This window comes from Eleutherodactylus coqui, chromosome 11 (assembly GCF_035609145.1).
Source record: "Eleutherodactylus coqui strain aEleCoq1 chromosome 11, aEleCoq1.hap1, whole genome shotgun sequence".
In the NCBI taxonomy this organism is placed as follows: Eukaryota; Metazoa; Chordata; class Amphibia; order Anura; family Eleutherodactylidae; genus Eleutherodactylus; species Eleutherodactylus coqui.
In genome coordinates this window covers 16192226-16211043 of record NC_089847.1, presented here as the reverse complement: position 1 = coordinate 16211043, position 18818 = coordinate 16192226, and the positions used below count along the sequence as shown (strand labels likewise).

Here is an 18818-nt window from a genome sequence, read left to right as displayed (position 1 = left end):
GGAGAATATGTGCAGTTATATCTCTATATTACTATCTATCCTGAAACTGTATAGAAAAGTGCATAGAGCCCTTAATTTAATACATAACAGAAAACATGTTGCTTGGTCCCCACTCATGCTTCCTGTAGTTATCTCCTAAAACAAGATAAATATATACAATTCTTTTAACCCCTTGAGTGGCACGCCCGGAAAAGTTCCGGGACGAGCTCCACTGCTCATAGCGATACTGCCCGGAAGATTTCCGGGCTATGTATCACTATGGGAGCTGCAGAGCACAATGCCACAAGCTGTGACAGTGTGCTCTGCCTGCACAGACCCACACAGAGCAGTGCAAGGGCTTTTAAAAACCAGCAGAAGATATTGCCGACATGTCGGCAATGTCCTGCTTTGTTTACAGGTTGCCATAGAGACCATCGGCTTGTCAGAAGCAAGCCGATGGTCTCTGTGGCAGGGAGAGCTGGTTGTTAGCTGTCAGAGGACACCTAGGTACCAGCTCTTACAGCAGAGATCAGAGAAACCCTCCGATCTCTGCTGTGTTAACCCTTTACATGCTGCAGTCTATGTGACTGCAGCATGTAAAGGGCTGTCACTGCAGCATGTAAAGGGCTGTCACCATCGGACCCCCGGAATGTGATCAGGGGTCCTGATGGGTCCCTGTGGAAGTCCCCTAAAGGGACAAAAAAAAAAAAAAAATTTAAAAAAATTTAAAAAAAAAAAGGAAAAAAATTATAAAAAAAATTAAAAAAAACACTTTTCTCCCTTTACTTTGTAAAAAATCAAAAATACAATCACACATGTGGTATCCGTGTGCGTCGTAATGACCCAGAGAAGGAAGTTAATACATTATTTAACCCCTTAATGACATGGCCCCTTTTTTTCTTTTTTCCCCATTTCTTTTTTCCCTCCCCCCTGTTTAAAAAATCACAACTTGCCCCGCAAAAAACAAGCCCTTATATGGCCATGTCAATGGAAAAATGAAAAAGTTATGGCTCTTGAGACGCAACTGCAAAACTAGTTGAAATTCAATGATTAGACCATTTTAAAAAACCTGCCCTGGTGGGCACGACACGGTGGTAGGAAACCTGCCACTCAAGGGGTTAAGGGAGTATTCCGATGATTGATATTCATGATGGGAGAACAGGCCAGTATAGTCTATGGCAGTTATGGAACAGCCAAGCTAGTGCTCTTGTTAGTTTCTGCAATTTCTATAGACTATAATACAGAGATCAGCACGTATGCACAACGTGATAGATAGGCCGCTATTTCTAATATTTGGGGCCAGGTTTGTACCACTGGATTGGCGCATTACCAATGTGGTCCCAATATATGAAAAGGGGTCAAGAAGGGACTGGTGACTACAGGCCAGTAAGTCTCACTTAAATAATTGAAAAAATGTTCTAGGCTTCCTGAGAGACACCATCCTGGAATACATCTAGGAAAACAACAGTATAACTCCATATCAGCACGGGGTCATGAGGGGTCGATCATGTCAAGCCAACTTGCTCAGCAAGTTGAAGTAAGTTCTAGGCTGGACCTGAGAGAGTCTATTGATCTCCTGTATCTGTATTTCTCGAACGCATTTGACATCGTTCTGCATAATAGGCTGATATATAAAATGAGGCAGCTCGGTCTGGGTGAAAATGTGTGTATCTGGGTAAAGAACTGGCTCAGAGAAAGGAAGCAGAGGGTGATAATAAATGGTTCGTACTCTGATTGGGCCACTGTTGCTAGCAGGGTGCCACAGGGTTCAGTACTAGGCCCCATTCTGCTCAATATATTTATCCATGACCTGATAGAGGGGCTGCACAGTAAAATATCAATATTTGCAGATATGAAATTTTACAAGATAATACAATGGAGGACAAGGTACGGCTGTAAATGGAAGATACGCTGGGGATTTGGGTAGAAAAATGGCAAAGGAAGTTCAACATTGATAAATGTAAAGTTATGCACATGGGTAGGAGAATCGGATGTCACCAATATACATTAAATTAGGTACTGCTAGGGAAAAGTGATATGGAAAAAGACCTAGGGGTACTAGTGGACTGTAGACCTAACCGGAGCAACCAATGCCAGTCAGCTGCTGCAAAGGCAAATAAAATTTTGGATTGCATTAAAGGGGTTGTCCCGCGGCAGCAAGTGGGTCTATACACTTCTGTATGGCCATAATAATGCACTTTGTAATATACATTGTGCATTAATTATGAGCCATACAGAAGTTATAAAAAGTTTTATACTTACCTGCTCCGTTGCTGGCGTCCTCGTCTCCATGGTGCCGACTAATTTTCGCCCTCCGATGGCCAAATTAGCCGCGCTTGCGCAGTCCGGGTCTTCTGCAGTCTTCTATGGAGCCGCTCGTGCAGAATGCAGGCTCCGTGTAGCTCCGCCCCGTCACGTGCCGATTCCAGCCAATCAGGAGGCTGGAATCGGCAATGGACCGCACAGAAGAGCTGCGGTCCACGAAGACAGAGGATCCCGGCGGCCATCTTCAGCGGTAAGTATTGAAGTCACCGGAGCGCGGGGATTAAGGTAAGCGCTCCGGTAAACTTCCTTTACCTCCCTGCATCGGGGTTGTCTCGCGCCGACCGGGGGGGGGGTTGAAAAAAAAAAAAACCCGTTTCGGCGCGGGACAACCCCTTTAAAAGAGGTATAGGGGCGAAGGACAAGAACATTGAAGGAAAGAAGGTTTCTACACCAACATAGAGGGGGTTCTTTACTGTAAGAGCAGTTAGACTATGGAACTCTGCCTGGGGACCTGGTGATGGCAAAATCAATAGAGGAGTTTAAGAGGGACTAGATGTTTTTCTAGAGCGCTACGACATTACAGGATATACACATTAAATAACTAGAAGGGTTGATGACCCGGGAATCTTCCGACTCCCGGTCTTTGAGTCTGCTAGCAACTTTTCAAATGTTGATCCAGGGATTATTCCGCCTGCCATTATGGCTAAATTGGCTTCTGCTTTATTTTTTTTTTGCCTTCCTCTGGATCACCAATGGGGGTGAAAACAGGCTGAACTGGATGGACATTTGTCTTTTTTCTGCCTAACACAGTATGTTACTATGTGACTTGAGCTCATGTGCAAATATTCGCAGCCATGTCACAAGGCCTGTTTAGAGGTTGGACATTGACTTGTAGAAAGCTGCCTTTTATAGGTGGTGCCATAGAGGCATTGTACCATTTCGCATTTGCATACCACATTTTCCAGAGGAGCATCGCATGGACTTTTTAAAGCGGTTTTACCAAAATTCACCTTTCTCAGGATCACCGGGGATCTCAGCAGTGAGACCCTTATCAATCAGACTTTCATCATCTAAACTGAGTATAGGGGATAAGTCGATTGTGGTACCACCTCTTTAAAGGGGTATTTCAGGCAAAAACTATTGATGACCTGTCCTCATGCTAGCCACTGTGGATCTCCAGTTATGAGCATATTGCCCAGCCCGATGTTGGTTCAGCGGGTCGGACGTGTGCCACAAGGCACGGGAGTGGAAGTGCCCTAGTTGGCTTCACTCCCATTGAAATCAATGGAAGTTAAAGCCGGCTATTACACTTCTGGCACTTCCGCCTCCGACACCAGGAATGGGTGCAAAAGTGTAATAGTCTCTTCAGATTCTATTGATTTCAATGGGAGAGAAGCTAGTTAGAGTACTTCTGCCTCCGTCCCATGTGGTGCATGTCCGTCTTACTGCACTTACAGTGTACCGGGTGATTGGATGAGGATAGATCATCAATAGTTTTTGCCCGGAAAACCCCTTGAAGTCTCCTCAAGCCTACTAGGCGATCTCAACAAGGAGAAACTGTACGCACTTGAAATGATTGCATGGTATGCATTTGCAGAGCTACATGTCCAACAATGCAATATATCCAAGTGCAGCGCATTGTATTTGATGGACCCCAAATTATAGCCAACAGAGTGGTGTACAGTTTTTTTATTTAAATGGAGTATAAGTGATGAATTGAGGTATTTTTTTCTTTTACATGACTCAAGGAAGAACTTTTGTTTGCTTGATCATTGGGCCATGTGAAGCTGCATCCAATCAGCTGACGACCGTGCAAATGCTCATTCATCAATTGATTGCATCTGTTGTGCTGCCTTAAAATAAACCCTGTTGTTGGCAGCACATCACCTCTTGTGAGCGGGGAGTGTGCTGCCGGCAATGATAAACTGTATAGGAGATGAATGGGTATATGCAGTCATTCATCTGCTACACATTCTGATTCAGCCAGATAAATGAGCCCTGACCTTTTTGATCGGTGCTTGTTATGTGGATCAGACTGAGCCTAGTAAAAAGGACCCTTACTCCAGATAAGCTTAAACTGTATCGCCTACAGTGCAATCCATCCAAGTGCCGGACGTTGCAGTAGCTCAGCTAAGGGTTTGAGGTATATAAAGGCCCCTTCTACACAGGCGGATGATCATGAGCGAACCCTTGTGCACCCCATCATTGTAAACAGGGCAGCGATCAGGCGATGAACGAGCAAGCATTCCTTCATCAGCTGATCACATCTGTAAAACAAAAAATCCATTGTTCTCAGCAGTACACCTGCCCATGTGAACAGGGAATGTGCTGCTGACAACAATGGAAGTGGATGAGGGGCGAATGATTGTTTATTAGAGATGAGCGAACGTCCTCGTTTAGGACAATTACTTGATCAAGCATCGCTTTTTTCGAGTAACTGCCTACTGCGAAAAGATTTGGGGGGCGGCGGGGTGGAGTGGGGACTAGCAGGGGGAACGGGGGAGCTCTCTCTTCTCTCTCCTCTCTCTCTTCTCTCTCTCTTCTCTCTCTCTTCTTTCTCTTCCTCTTCTCTCTCTCTTCTTTCTCTTCCTCTTCTTCGCTCTCTTCTTTCTCTTCCTCTTCTTCGCTCTCTTCTTTCTCTTCCTCTTCTTCGCTCTCTTCTTTCTCTTCCTCTTCTTCGCTCTCTTCTTTCTCTTCCTCTTCTTCGCTCTCTTCTTTTTCTTCCTCTTCTTCGCTCTCTTCTTTCTCTTCCTCTTCTTCGCTCTCTTCTTTCTCTTCCTCTTCTTCGCTCTCTTCTTTCTCTTCCTCTTCTTCGCTCTCTTCTTTCTCTTCCTCTTCTTCGCTCTCTTCTTTCTCCTCCTCTTCTTCGCTCTCTTCTTTCTCCTCCTCTTCTTCGCTCTCTTCTTTCTCCTCCTCTTCTTCGCTCTCTTCTTTCTCCTCCTCTTCTTCGCTCTCTTCTTTCTCCTCCTCTTCTTCGCTCTCTTCTTTCTCTTCCTCTTCTTCGCTCTCTTCTTTCTCTTCCTCTTCTTCGCTCTCTTCTTTCTCTTCCTCTTCTTCGCTCTCTTCTTTCTCTTCCTCTTCTTCGCTCTCTTCTTTCTCTTCCTCTTCTTCGCTCTCTTCTTTCTCTTCCTCCTCTTCGCTCTCTTCTTTCTCTTCCTCCTCTTCGCTCTCTTCTTTCTCTTCCTCCTCTTCGCTCTCTTCTTTCTCTTCCTCCTCTTCGCTCTCTTCTTTCTCTTCCTCCTCTTCGCTCTCTTCTTTCTCTTCCTCCTCTTCGCTCTCTTCTTTCTCTTCCTCCTCTTCGCTCTCTTCTTTCTCTTCCTCCTCTTCGCTCTCTTCTTTCTCTTCCTCCTCTTCGCTCTCTTCTTTCTCTTCCTCCTCTTCGCTCTCTTCTTTCTCTTCCTCCTCTTCGCTCTCTTCTTTCTCTTCCTCCTCTTCGCTCTCTTCTTTCTCTTCCTCCTCTTCGCTCTCTTCTTTCTCTTCCTCCTCTTCGCTCTCTTCTTTCTCTTCCTCCTCTTCGCTCTCTTCTTTCTCTTCCTCCTCTTCGCTCTCTTCTTTCTCTTCCTCCTCTTCGCTCTCTTCTTTCTCTTCCTCCTCTTCGCTCTCTTCTTTCTCTTCCTCTTCTTCGCTCTCTTCTTTCTCTTCCTCTTCTTCGCTCTCTTCTTTCTCTTCCTCTTCTTCGCTCTCTTCTTTCTCTTCCTCTTCTTCGCTCTCTTCTTTCTCTTCCTCTTCTTCGCTCTCTTCTTTCTCTTCCTCTTCTTCGCTCTCTTCTTTCTCTACCTCTTCTTCGCTCTCTTCTTTCTCTACCTCTTCTTCGCTCTCTTCTTTCTCTTCCTCTTCTTCGCTCTCTTCTTTCTCTTCCTCTTCTTCGCTCTCTTCTTTCTCTTCCTCTTCTTCGCTCTCTTCTTTCTCTTCCTCTTCTTCGCTCTCTTCTTTCTCTTCCTCTTCTTCGCTCTCTTCTTTCTCTTCCTCTTCTTCGCTCTCTTCTTTCTCTTCCTCTTCTTCGCTCTCTTCTTTCTCTTCCTCTTCTTCGCTCTCTTCTTTCTCTTCCTCTTCTTCGCTCTCTTCTTTCTCTTCCTCTTCTTCGCTCTCTTCTTTCTCTTCCTCTTCTTCGCTCTCTTCTTTCTCTTCCTCTTCTTCGCTCTCTTCTTTCTCTTCCTCTTCTTCGCTCTCTTCTTTCTCTTCCTCCTCTTCGCTCTCTTCTTTCTCTTCCTCCTCTTCGCTCTCTTCTTTCTCTTCCTCCTCTTCGCTCTCTTCTTTCTCTTCCTCCTCTTCGCTCTCTTCTTTCTCTTCCTCCTCTTCGCTCTCTTCTTTCTCTTCCTCCTCTTCGCTCTCTTCTTTCTCTTCCTCCTCTTCGCTCTCTTCTTTCTCTTCCTCCTCTTCGCTCTCTTCCTCCTCTTCGCTCTCTTCCTCCTCTTCGCTCTCTTCCTCTTCTTCGCTCTCTTCCTCTTCTTCGCTCTCTTCTTCGCTCTCTTCTTCGCTCTCTTCTTCGCTCTCTTCTTCGCTCTCTTCTTCGCTCTCTTCTTCGCTCTCTTCTTCGCTCTCTTCTTCGCTCTCTTCCCCGCTCTCTACAGATCAGTGGGGGTCTGTCACCCAGGATCCCCACAGATCATCTGTCAGGCCAGTATGCTCATGAACCGAATTGATTTCTGCAGGAAGAAGACAGCGCTGTTCTCATTGCAATGGCCAAGCTTGTTATTCTAGGCAAAGTTCTCATTCACCTCAATATGAACTTTGCCTGTAATACCAAGCCTGACCACTGCAGTGAGAACGTCACTGTCTGCTTCCTGCAGAAATACACTCAGTTTACAAGCACACGGGCCTAGCAAATAGCTGACCAGTGGGGGTCCCAGGCGGTAGACACATGCTGGTCTACAATTGATGACTTCTTCGATGGATGGGCCATTAATAGACAACCCCTTCAATGAGTGCCAATCACTATTGTTGACACTCATCAAACAGCTGCATCGGCCGGCATAAAAGAAGTCAACACAGAGCTGATGGATTCCAAGTTTCAGTGACCACATGTTTGAATGCAGCTTTGGCTATGACCGGAGTATAAGCCATGGTGTATCTTAGGGTCATCACTGCAGTACTGTAAGGTAATTGTGAGTTTACACAGAACTAATTACCTGGTTCCTATATATGATCCTCACAGATGTGCCCTCTGATGAGGATCCTCTGTAGCTACTTTAGAGTTTCTGTCGGCTCCCGCGTTGTCCTAATTCGTTCATCCTGCCAGTTAACACATTGTAAGCAAATTGCTTGCTATTTGCAATTTCCTGCATCTTCCACTATAGAGGAGAAAGGAAATGTTCTTTGTTCCTAATCACATAATTAAGGATGAGTCTCTAAAGCCTTGTTTAGCGCACAATGCCGTTACACAGCTGGTAGCAAATCTTTAGCGGGATTTACTTTTTTTGAAGTGAACAATTTTGTTAAAATTATTACAAACAGCAAACTTGTCACAAGTAAGCAAACACGAGTTCATCTAAGGTTTGTCACACGCTCCAGTAGGGGGCGCAAAAATCACACACTTTATTTAGTTTTTTTTTTTAATTTGCACCATACTACCAAAAGTATTTGGACCCCCTATCATAGAATGGATCGTGTCTCATTAGCGTGTCACGTGTCCGAGACCATGCTACATAAGATGCCGACCCTCGGAGGTGTCAGCCATAGTCTGTGATGGGAACTGCATGCTATTGGATATACGAATAATGCCGCTGCACACAAGCCGTCCATCAGGAAGCGCGAGGCATTGGCCTGTATACAATGGCGCAGGAAGCGTCGTCATTGGACAGTTGAGCGATGGTAGAATGCTCTAGGCAGTGATGGATCGCACTAGTCCATCTTCACATCAGATGGAGGTACCTGGGTGCGGAGGATCCTGGGGAACACCTTCTACCTGAGTGTGTTGGGCCAACAGAGAAGTACGGCAGAGGTTTTGTTAAGGTCGGGGAATGTGAAACCAAAAAGGTGTCAACAGCGTTCAAAATACATCCGTTATCAGAAATATACCGAACACAGTGTACACACTAACCACGTTGAATAATCCAACAGTCCGATGGTTGTACTGAGAACAGTGAACACGGAGGTGACCCTGACATTCCAGACAATAATGTGCTGCTGACAATGCGGGAATACTCTGGGAATGGTCGGCCATACTTCCAACAAGACAACGCGCCTTGTCACACATCCAATGCTGTTTTACATTGGTCTGAGGATATCGATATCCCACGATTCGACCGGCTGCACAGAGTCCCAACCTGATCTCTACTGATCATGTTTTGGGATGAACTGGAACGTCGAGTCAGGAAATATGAACAGTGTCCATCTTCTTTGAGAGAATTTGCAGGATGAATAGAGGGAAATGCTTGCAGAAGCATATCAGACATTAGTAGAAAGTATGCCACGGAGGGTATCTGATGTCATTAGGGCCAAAGGAGCCCCACTAAGTATTACCATATGGAAATAAATACTACTTTTGATTTTCTCTCCTGTGTCCAATTACTTTTGGCAGGATAGTGTATACTTTTGAAAAACAGACCTGTGCATTGTAGGAGATCTCATGAGAGGAAAGCTACCCATACCGTACATTGTAGGTAGCTGTTGGCTGTCAGCTATTCTTCCTGTCTTCCCCATACATATACTAAGGGGATTCCTCCAACAGTATATTTTTCTCCCATGGAAACAATAGATTAGGGATGTTAACCTTAATCGTGTCCGATCTTTTTTTCCCTCCCTGCCCTCTGCTGTCTATGGAGTGTTGGGATACCTACACGTTCATTAGATGTATGGCCAATCTTACTGAAATTGGCAGATTTAGCAAACTTTCCTCTAATGCAAGGATCTCCATGCTATATAGCTCTCTAGCTGTTGCAAAGCTCTAACTCCCAGCATGCCCTGCTCTGGATTTACATAGTAAATGTGACCCTATTCATTATAGAAGGCTGAAATCTGCCGCAAAATCTGGCAGAAAAATCCGCATTTACCCCAATAGATCCGGCATCCGCTCGCTGCTAAAGGATGTATTTCCTTTAATTCTGCACTTATGATATATGCTGCCTCTTACCATCTAGCTGCGGTATGCTGGGACACACGTTGATGATTTCATTATTTGGTCTCACCTGATGAAGCCCTTACATTTTCTTTCTTTGCTCCCTAGGATCCACCCCCCCGAACACTTCAAGCAGAAATATGCCGTTGATGAAGTTCAGTACGCAAGTGATGTGAGTACTTTTTGCAAAAGTTTGTGTCGTCTTTGGCCGCCTGCAGACGGCCGGGTCGGATCCGGCGGCGAGAATTCTCGCCGCGGGGCCCGACCCCAGCGCCTGCAGGGAGGAGCGCAGGATAGTATCAGTAGTATTTCCCTGGAAACCCCTTTAAACTTTAACCAGTTGGCCGCAGAGGGCCTGGAGGTAATCGCTCTTTGAATCAGTCTCCGGTGCTGTTTTAGCCCATTACAACTCGCATTCTTAAAAGCTCTTTCCCTCTGACCCTTCTTCTGGGCAGGATTTATCATTCTAGGCATATTAAGTGTGTCGGCTGTCGAGCTTCATTACTGCAGCCGTGTTAATCGATAAGTCCTGCATTGACAAGCAAGCCTATAAAAAGAGGGAAATGGAGACGTTACTGTGAAGCTGCCTTTGTATCCATGTACTAGTCTGCTCTTCCCGTCTACCACTAGTGTTCTATGTGCATCTAGCATGTAGGTTTCTTTTTAAGCTCTGGAATGGGGAAGGATTTCCCTTATCATATAAAGTCTAGATGAGGACCAAACATTTGCCCCTAAGGGTGGTTTAATAGCCAGAGGCTCCATCACAGATGTGTCTGCAAATACCGAAGAAAAAGCGCTGCATGCATCCATTAGTCAGTGGTGCTCACCTGGCGCTATTTAGTTCCGTCCAGAGACGGAACCATTCAGTCGCAGGGATTCCCCTTTCTTGCTTGCCGAATGGAGCATGAAAGTGGAATCCCCAGTCAGGTGTGAAACCAGCCTAAGCCAATCAATAGTTTAGCTGGTAGGACATCCTGAGACTTTTTAGTTCCACAACAACTGGAATGCAGTAGTCCAACTATATTGCTTTTCTTGAATTCCCTGCTGATGGCCTATTCTTCGGATTGGTCATCAATAGTAGACCTGTGAAGGTCTGCTGCCTGGAGCCTCTACTAATCAGCTGTTCACTGGGTTGGTGTGCTCATGTATTGAGCTGATTTTTGCCGGAATCGGACAGCTCTGTTTTCACTGCAATGGCTGAGTTTGGTATTACAGGCAAAACTCCTGTTCAAGTGAATGTTATACCTGTGATACCAAGCCTAACCACTATAGTGGAAACAGAGCTGTCCACTTCCTGCACACATCAGCTCAGTACAAATAGCTGATTGGCTGGGATTCTTGGTAGGGGACCCCTGCTAATCTATTATAGTTTACTACTGGACAACATTTTTAAAGGGTTACTCTAGCAAAAATCTGTCGGGGACTGACTTCTGCACTCACCTCTTTCTGTCGCTGCCATAGAGTTTGAATTGATCGGCAGCATGAATGCACAACAATTCTTTCTTTCAAGCTCTAGGCTATTGGCCATTGTTCTCTTGGGGGTGCAAGTGACTGGGTCCCCCAATTTAGCAATCAGTGGGGTTCCAGAGGTCAGACCCCACTTTTCGAACATTTATCTGGACCTCGCTGATAGGACAGGGCATCTGACTCTCCCATTCTCAGGATTGTTGCAGGTACCATTGGTTCTACCTCACTGATAGGATCTTTATCAGATATCAAATCTATATTAATGCCCTCCCACAACAGGATGTAAGTTTTGAAGGGGTTCCCGCAAATGGACGTAAACTTATGTCCTATGGATGTGCAGGCTCAGAGACTGGGCAGATGTATGAGTATATGGCGTATACATTCGCCAGCAACAGTACAAGGCAGCTCCATCTGCCTCCATCAGTATGAGGCAGCAGGAGATGACCTCCTCTTGTACATTGCCCAGCTCCATCTGTCTTTTTTGGTCATCCTTCGAATTTGCATGCTTAGGCTTCTTAAGAAATTTTAAGGTCAGCCTTAATAAAACCGAGAGGTTGATTGTGTCTCCCGGCTGGAGACATTGAGCACTTAGCCAATATTTAGCCGTACATATCTCTGCTGACTTGTCTGTTATATCAATTAAACTTTGAACGGACAACACAGGAACTGAACACAAACTCCAAGAAACACTTGTCCCAGATTGGACGGATCAACGACCTTAAAGTCTCGCGGTGGCGTGGGCTTACTCAGTCTCAAGTTGGGTCGTTCTGCGGCTATTCTCACCAGGTTGCTGGACTGGCAGTACTGCCAACAATCCAGACAGTGGGTGGGGTTGGAGGCGGACCTGACTTGGCCTCCCATTTATTCTCTACCCCCCAGGGACAGGCCCACTTCTATCTCACACTCCTTCTTTGCGGCTACTTGATTAGACATTTGGAATGCTCTCATTGCCAGAAGGGGTCTCTCAATTCAGACAGGTGCTCAAGTCTAACTGGTCACCCGGCTTTTTACCCGGGACGGTACGTAAATTGGATTTTATGCTGGCCGGCTCCAGAAAAGGTTTGTTTTTGGTTGGCTGAGCTGATCTCGGATAGTGTCTTGCCACCTTTTATTTGTACTCCAGTCTAATTATCCCGATAGGTCTCTCTACTGGATGGCATCTCGACAGCTGACCTCCTTTCTTGAATCCCATTATGAGATTCACCAATTAAAAAAGACCCCGTGTACAGAGCTAGAAAGAGATAGAGAGAGCGTCTTGTTGTCAAACAGCTCCACTGGGAACCCTCACTTTACCTCCCATTAGTAGAGGGAGTTTCACTTTCGGACTCTTCCTTGGACAGGACATTCATGCTCTCGTATAAGCTGCCGCCGGCATGTGCGGTGCAAGAGAACTATTATAAAATACTGTCTAGATGGTGCTGGTGTCCGAACCTCATTCCTTGCATTCAGCTGACAGTTTCTAATTCGCGTTGGCGCTGTGTCTCTGCGGAGGGAACGGCGTTGCAGTTTGCTGGTAGTTCCCAGCCTTGAGGCTCCTCTGGAACTCTGTCTTTTCTCTGTATCGAAAGGTAACTTATCGCTCCGTTGTGAGACCTCCACAGCTGTTTCTGCTCTCCATGATTCCAGGTAGCACCTTCTTGGTCAAAAAGGATCTCTTACATCATTTTCTCACAGCGGCGAGGGCAGTGATTCCATTGGCGTAGTACTCACCCTCCCTCCATCGTAGGCTTTGTTCAGGAAGTGAACCATCTAATACGAATGGAGGAACTAATAGCTGAAGACTCGCCTGCTTCACATAACGACCTAGAAATGTGGTTCTCTTTCTTAAAGACACTGGAGTTACAAGGTTTCCTGAGTTAAGCCGGGTTAGGCTAGTACTACGGCTTTTTCCCTGCCCACATCTCCCCCCCCTCCCCCTTTTTTTTCTTTCTTCCTTCTCCTCCCTTTCTTTCCTTATCCCCCTCTCTCCCTTATGATCTTCCTGATGTGTTTTCCCCTTTTCTCTCTCTTTCTTCGTGTTGAATGTGCGTTGTATGTGGATTCCGCTGTACGTCTATCTCTCGACCAATGGTAGAGCACCCTAGCCCTTTGGTTCTGTTGTGTGGTCCCGCGTGTCACTCTCAGGATCTCTTTTTGTACATGTCAAGGGGAACAGACTAACTTGCTGTGCACTTCCGTCTGAGGTTTGTGTGTACCGCACCGCATGTACTCGGGTTGATTTTGTATTCTTGTTCCTATTGGTTGTGATGTTTATCCCTATTCTTGAAAACCAAACGGATTAAACATTAAAAAAAAAAGTTGTTTTTTTTCCCTGCCCTCAATTTTTTTCATACAAGACATTATATGTACCCCAAAAATGGTACCAATAAAAACTACAGTTTGCGACGCAAAAAACAAGCCTTTATACGGCCGTGTCTATGGAAAAATAAGGAAAGTTACGGCTTTTGAAAAGTGCAGATGAACCCTTTCCCCCCTCCCCAACCCAAAATTGTCGTATCCTTAGAACATTTTCTATCCTGGCCCCTTCGCCATGATGGCGTGTGCGGTCTCACACGTGGTACGCAGCATATTATGGCCGTCTGAGCCCGTAGGATGAACATGGTGTATTAGCGGGTTTGGGGGATTCTACCTGATGGCTGTTTGCATCCGTTAACATTCTCGTTTCTTTCCATCAGATTGCGGACGTCTTGAGTGCAAAGAGCCCGTCGGTCCTGCTGACTCTGGTAAGATAAGCTCCTTGGACTTGTCACCTCTGTAATCTGCTTCTATCAGGGGTGCGAAGGTCCCATCATCTTATCATAAATAGTCAGCGGTACATTCCGGCCTGAAGCCTTTATGGCCGTGCGGAGGTAATATCCTGCGTACAAAGTACAGTATCCCTGCTATCTTACAGCAAATTAGTCATTTAGCGGACTCTCTGATTAGGAAGCTGGATATGGAAAAAAATCTAATGGTTAAACAACCTCTCCCAAGGGCCAGCAGGTTGGGTTTACCCTGTTCAATCCTTTGTTTTTTACAGTGATAAGCGGCACTATGTGTATGACGGCTGCTTATCCCTACTGACCTGCAATGGTTCTGGGAGCATGGCTGGTATTTGAGCATCCATCATGTGTGAACGCATCTCTAATGGCCCGTTTAGACGTACAATCATCTGCGGCGCCTTCACTTCTCCTTACGTTTAGACGCTCCCCTGTTAGGGTATACATAGAATGAAAAGCGCTGGGCGCGAAGTGATCGACTCTCAACGATGATCCGCCTGAGATCTGTATGAGCGCCAAGGATTGCGCACAAGTTTGCGGTGACGTCACTCGCTTGTGCGCTCGGTAAAACAAGAATTGTCTTGAGTAAATCGGGCACAAGGCCGCCTTGTCGGCTTTGGCCACCTGCAGAAACCAACAGAAAATTCACAGCAGATTTACTGTGATACTTGGTATCCATATGGCCAACAATGCTGTTAAAGGGACGGGACCGACCAATCAAAATGAGTTTCATTAGTCATAATAGATATAGGACTTAATTTACATATATTTTTTTTAATTGTTATGACTTCAGCATTATAATCATGGCATTAAAGCAACCAGCGGCGGGGTCAGATTTTCCCTAGTATGGCCAGCTTTTAGGGGTTGACCCACAATGACAGCGCCGCCCGTATGTCCTGTTATGGCGTATAGACATCACTGAGTCGAATCCTCTGCTCAAGACCGGAGAGGAGGACCAATAAGAAAGAGCAACTCCTGCTTTGGTGACCTTGGCCCGGCCCGGCCATGGTTCATTATGTGAATGGGTGCCATGAAATGCCGCAACCTTCCCTTGCACATGAGCTGATTTCTGGTGCATCGGCGTGGACGAGACAGCAGGGGTTATTCTTTGTCTATCCTTCTAATGCATGACCTAGAGTACATGAACGTTCTTACTCCTGCTGGAAGCCATCCTTGCTAGACATCAGTACAGTCCATGTTGGCGGTAATATTACCTGGAAGTTAACCCTCCAATCCACTGTCTGATGTCCAAAGTCATTTTCATTGAAGGCTGTACAGCTTCTGATGGCAGAAGACATCCAGTAGGGTATTCTTACTGTATATTACTGGCCGCTCTGTTGTCAGGGGCCTCTCCGGCATGTCACATACCACAGTACTAGCTCTAGCCAGCAGATGGCGTCTTTGTATAATGGCAGAAAGAGAAAGCCCCCTAGGAAACCCTGAATCCAAAATTGGATTGCAAAGGGTTAATGTTCGCTACTATAATTTCATACCCTGCAGCTTTCTACTATTATTGGCTCTGTTCATCCTGGTGCTTCTGTTTCATGATGTCAATATCAGATCTAATGATAACATTATCTTACTGAACTCTGATTTAGGCCGGCTGCAGGCGACCGGATATGAATTGGGGAATCTGCGATCATGCCCCGCGCGGACAATCCGTGGCATTCTGCACCCATTAACAAAAATTAGAACATTCGCAACATGTTCTATTTTTGTCCGGATTCTGCAGAGATGGCTTCCGTTTAAGTCAATGGAAACCGTCCAACCTGTGACCCATCCGCAATGTCAATTCTGATTGGCTGCGGGTACCCGCGTCATCGCCTAGTGACAGTGTGGAAGAAGCAGCCGCTGGGTCCATCCGGAATATAGATAATACAGGACGCCGGGACGGGCACAGGGCTGGATACCACTGCGAGCAGAAAGATGTCGGGTAACACGGGGCATCGCAGCTTGCTGTGTATGGGACCTCATAGCCACTGACCGGTCAGAATGACCACGCTGATCTCCGGCCGCTCCACCTCCATTATCTGACAGATTATCGCTCCTGTGTAAGAGCAAGGCCGACTGTCGCTGGGAAGGTTGTCCCGTGTAAAGGTGCTTTAAGTGTAGAGCAGCAAGTGATTGACTTCTTGCATAAAACTCCTGTATTCCCACAGATGTCTATATTTCCAATGGGAATACATGAGTTTTACGTAAGTAGGCTCTGCGTTTACAAGTTCCATTACTTGCCGTACTGCACTTAGTTTAATAAAGGAGGGGGAGTGACACTCCGAAACGCGTCGCTCTGTACCTGTTACCTTGTGAATAAATGCCTTTTCCGCCCAACCGTGTGACTTTACTGCGGAAGGAAAGCAGATCCTTTGGAGGATTTCCAACAATATTGAAAGGAAAACTAGTAAGGGGGTAGATGGAGCTTATTGCCCGCTGCCACCTATACCAAGTAGTGCATACAGTATATACATTATCCTGCCTACTCCTCAGCGCTGCTTCCCTTCTAATTTCAGTGGAATCCTAGAACTAGCTGAGCATGTCTGGTGGTTCCACTGAAATGAATGGAGCGGCAGCGGGCATGTGCGATTGCTGCCTACAATGCAGGACGTGCCGACACCTCGTTCTTGGGGTCAGCGGGGTCCTGGCGGTCAGGATAGGGGCTAACTTTATATCTTGGCACAACCCCTTTAAGAGAGTTTTTGTTTTATATAATAGCAGAATGACCCGCTTTTGCACACGTCTGTTTCATGTATCTGTTTATTGTTTGTATGCTACAGATATGAAGCCAACATAATAAAGTAGCGTCCAGCATAGCGAGTAAATAAAAATGGCTGGGTATGCGCAGAAATTTGGTGTCCCACAGAGATCATAATTAAAGGAGTTGTTCAGTTACTGGATAACTCCCCTTCAATAGAAACCCCTGTATTAAAATAATAAAGTGAACTATACTTACCCCTCTTCAGCCGCCGGGATGCAGCACTGCTGCCCCGCTGTGGTCCCGGTGATTGCTGTAACAGATCATGTCACGGATAATCAGGGGATCACTGCAGCGTAACCGCTTGCTCTCCTGGCGTTGGCGCTTACATCCTGAGTGCCATGATGCCAGGAGTTCAGGAACGTGACGCTGCAGCTTCTCATTGGCTGCAACGGTCACCTGATTTCCTTTGACATCATTCGTCACAAACAACACTGGGACCACAGCGGGGCTGCAACGCTGGATCCCGACGGCTGCAGACAAGTAAGTATTGCTCACTTTATTATTTAAATACACGGGGCGCTATTGCAGCGTGGCTTTCCGGTAACCGGATTACCCCTTTAATATTTGCAGTTGGATTCAGATTTTTTTTTTTTGTGACCATGTCGAGAATGGTAGCTTCTAGGGTGCCGGAACCCGGCCTAGAACCTTCCGCCTGATTTATATGTGGACAATTTGGTGCCCATTGGCTGGTCGTTTCGCCGTGCATAAAGAACGGGCAACGGAAATCAGTTTTTATATATAAAGATTTAGTTTTAAACACTTTTTTTTTCATATTCTTAGATGTCATTTTTTTATGAGGAGTTTGAAGGAAACCTTTTTTTTCTTCATCTGCTTTAAAATGTGTCCATAATTTAATTTATTTTAGCCGACAGCCCGCTGAGCGGAGCAGATGCCGTCCCCACGTCTGACTCTCCGCTCCACTTACATTAACGTGATGCAAGTCCTCTTGTGATGTTTTCGGCCACGCAGGTGGGCTGAGATTGGAGAAAGATTTTTTTTTTTTTTAAATTTTCAATCAAACGGCTCGCGAGGTGAATCTGACTTTTAGTGCAGATAGTTAAAGCAGTTTTATTGGAATCGTTTGGATGAAATGACTGCCAGCAATATCGGGTGTCTGTTGCTAGGTATGGCGCTCTCGCAGTTACAGCTTTTAATGAAAGCGGCTGGAGGGGGGGGGGGGGTTGTTTCTGCCGCAGCTTTCACTAAAGAGAGGAATACTCAGGTAAGTAATTAGTTTTGCAGTTTATAGGGGATGTTGTTCAATTTTAACTACCGATGGAGCTAAGTCGTTTTATTCTAGCTCAAGTGAAGTGACTCTCAGACGGGTCAATCCCATCTTCCCCGAAAGCTGCTATGAGCCACAGGAATTAAAGAATTCCCACTAAATACAAAATGTGAGTTATTAAAGGGGTTGTTCCACTTTAAAGAAATCAAAATATTAACGACCACTTGTTTGTCCGTGAGTAAGTGAATTACATGCTCCGCCCCTGATCACATGACTGAGACGTCATCACAGCTCCTATTCCATAGCAACTCCACAGCCTCAGTTGCTATGGAATAGGACTTGTGATGTCACCGTCATGTGATCAGGGGCAGAGCATGTAACCCTGATACAAATGACCAAGAGCAAAACGATGCAAGAGGCGCCAGAGAACCCACGTTGAAAGACATCTTTGGAGAAATCACCAAATGCAATGCATCGCTGCGTAACCTCAACACGCAAATGGGTGCGATGCAAACAAATGTAAACCTGCTACGACACGACGTTCAAAAAATAGCAGAGCGTCTGACAGAAACCGAACAACGCATAAGCGACGTGGAAGACGCAATACAGCCAATACAACGAGATGTGGAGAAAAACCTGCAAGATATACAATATCTACAGAACAAAGTAGACGACCTAGAAAATAGGCCAAGAAGAAATAACGTGCGGATTGTGGGCCTCCCAGAAAAAGCAGAAGGAAGAAACCCAGCAGAATTCATGGAAACATGGCTGACTGAACTATTCGGAAGAAATACCCTCACCACGATGTTCGCAATTGAAAGAGCCCATCGTGTCCCCACACGGCCCCTCCCCCCGGGGGCTCCCCCTAGACCAATGATTATAAAAATACTACACTACAGAGACCGAGACATTATACTTCAAAAAGCCAGCGAAAAGGGCGAAATCCAATATAATGACGAAAAGTCTCCTTCTTCCCGGACTTTTCTACAGAAATTCAAAAGAAACGCGCAACATTTATAGAAATAAAGCGACGACTGCGAAACCTGCAAGTGCCATACGCGATGCTATACCCCGCCAAATTGAGGGTGGCGGCGCTGGGCGCAACACACTTCTTCGAAAACCCAACAGAAGCCGGCACCTGGATAGATCACAACGAAATGGAGATCCGGAAGGGAAGATCGCCGCGCAAATCACCACGAAGAGAAAGCACTGAAAGAAACGCTTAATAGAAGGGACCCAAAACTTCTGAGAGGAGCTCCTGGGACGACAGGACACATCGTTCGGAAGAATTAAAGACTGGTACCCCGATCCGAG

The 18818-nt window shown here is 45.9% G+C and overlaps 1 protein-coding gene across 1 annotated transcript in view; it reads left to right on the top strand.

Moving 5' to 3' along the window:
* The window catches only part of PEPD (peptidase D), a 272915-nt gene that overhangs the window by 23434 nt on the left and 230663 nt on the right, over positions 1-18818 (top strand). Inside the window, exons 4-5 of the mRNA XM_066582676.1 lie at positions 9410-9473; positions 13444-13491. Coding sequence (XP_066438773.1) covers positions 9410-9473; positions 13444-13491 — 112 coding nt within the window. The remainder of the gene's footprint in view (positions 1-9409; positions 9474-13443; positions 13492-18818) is intronic.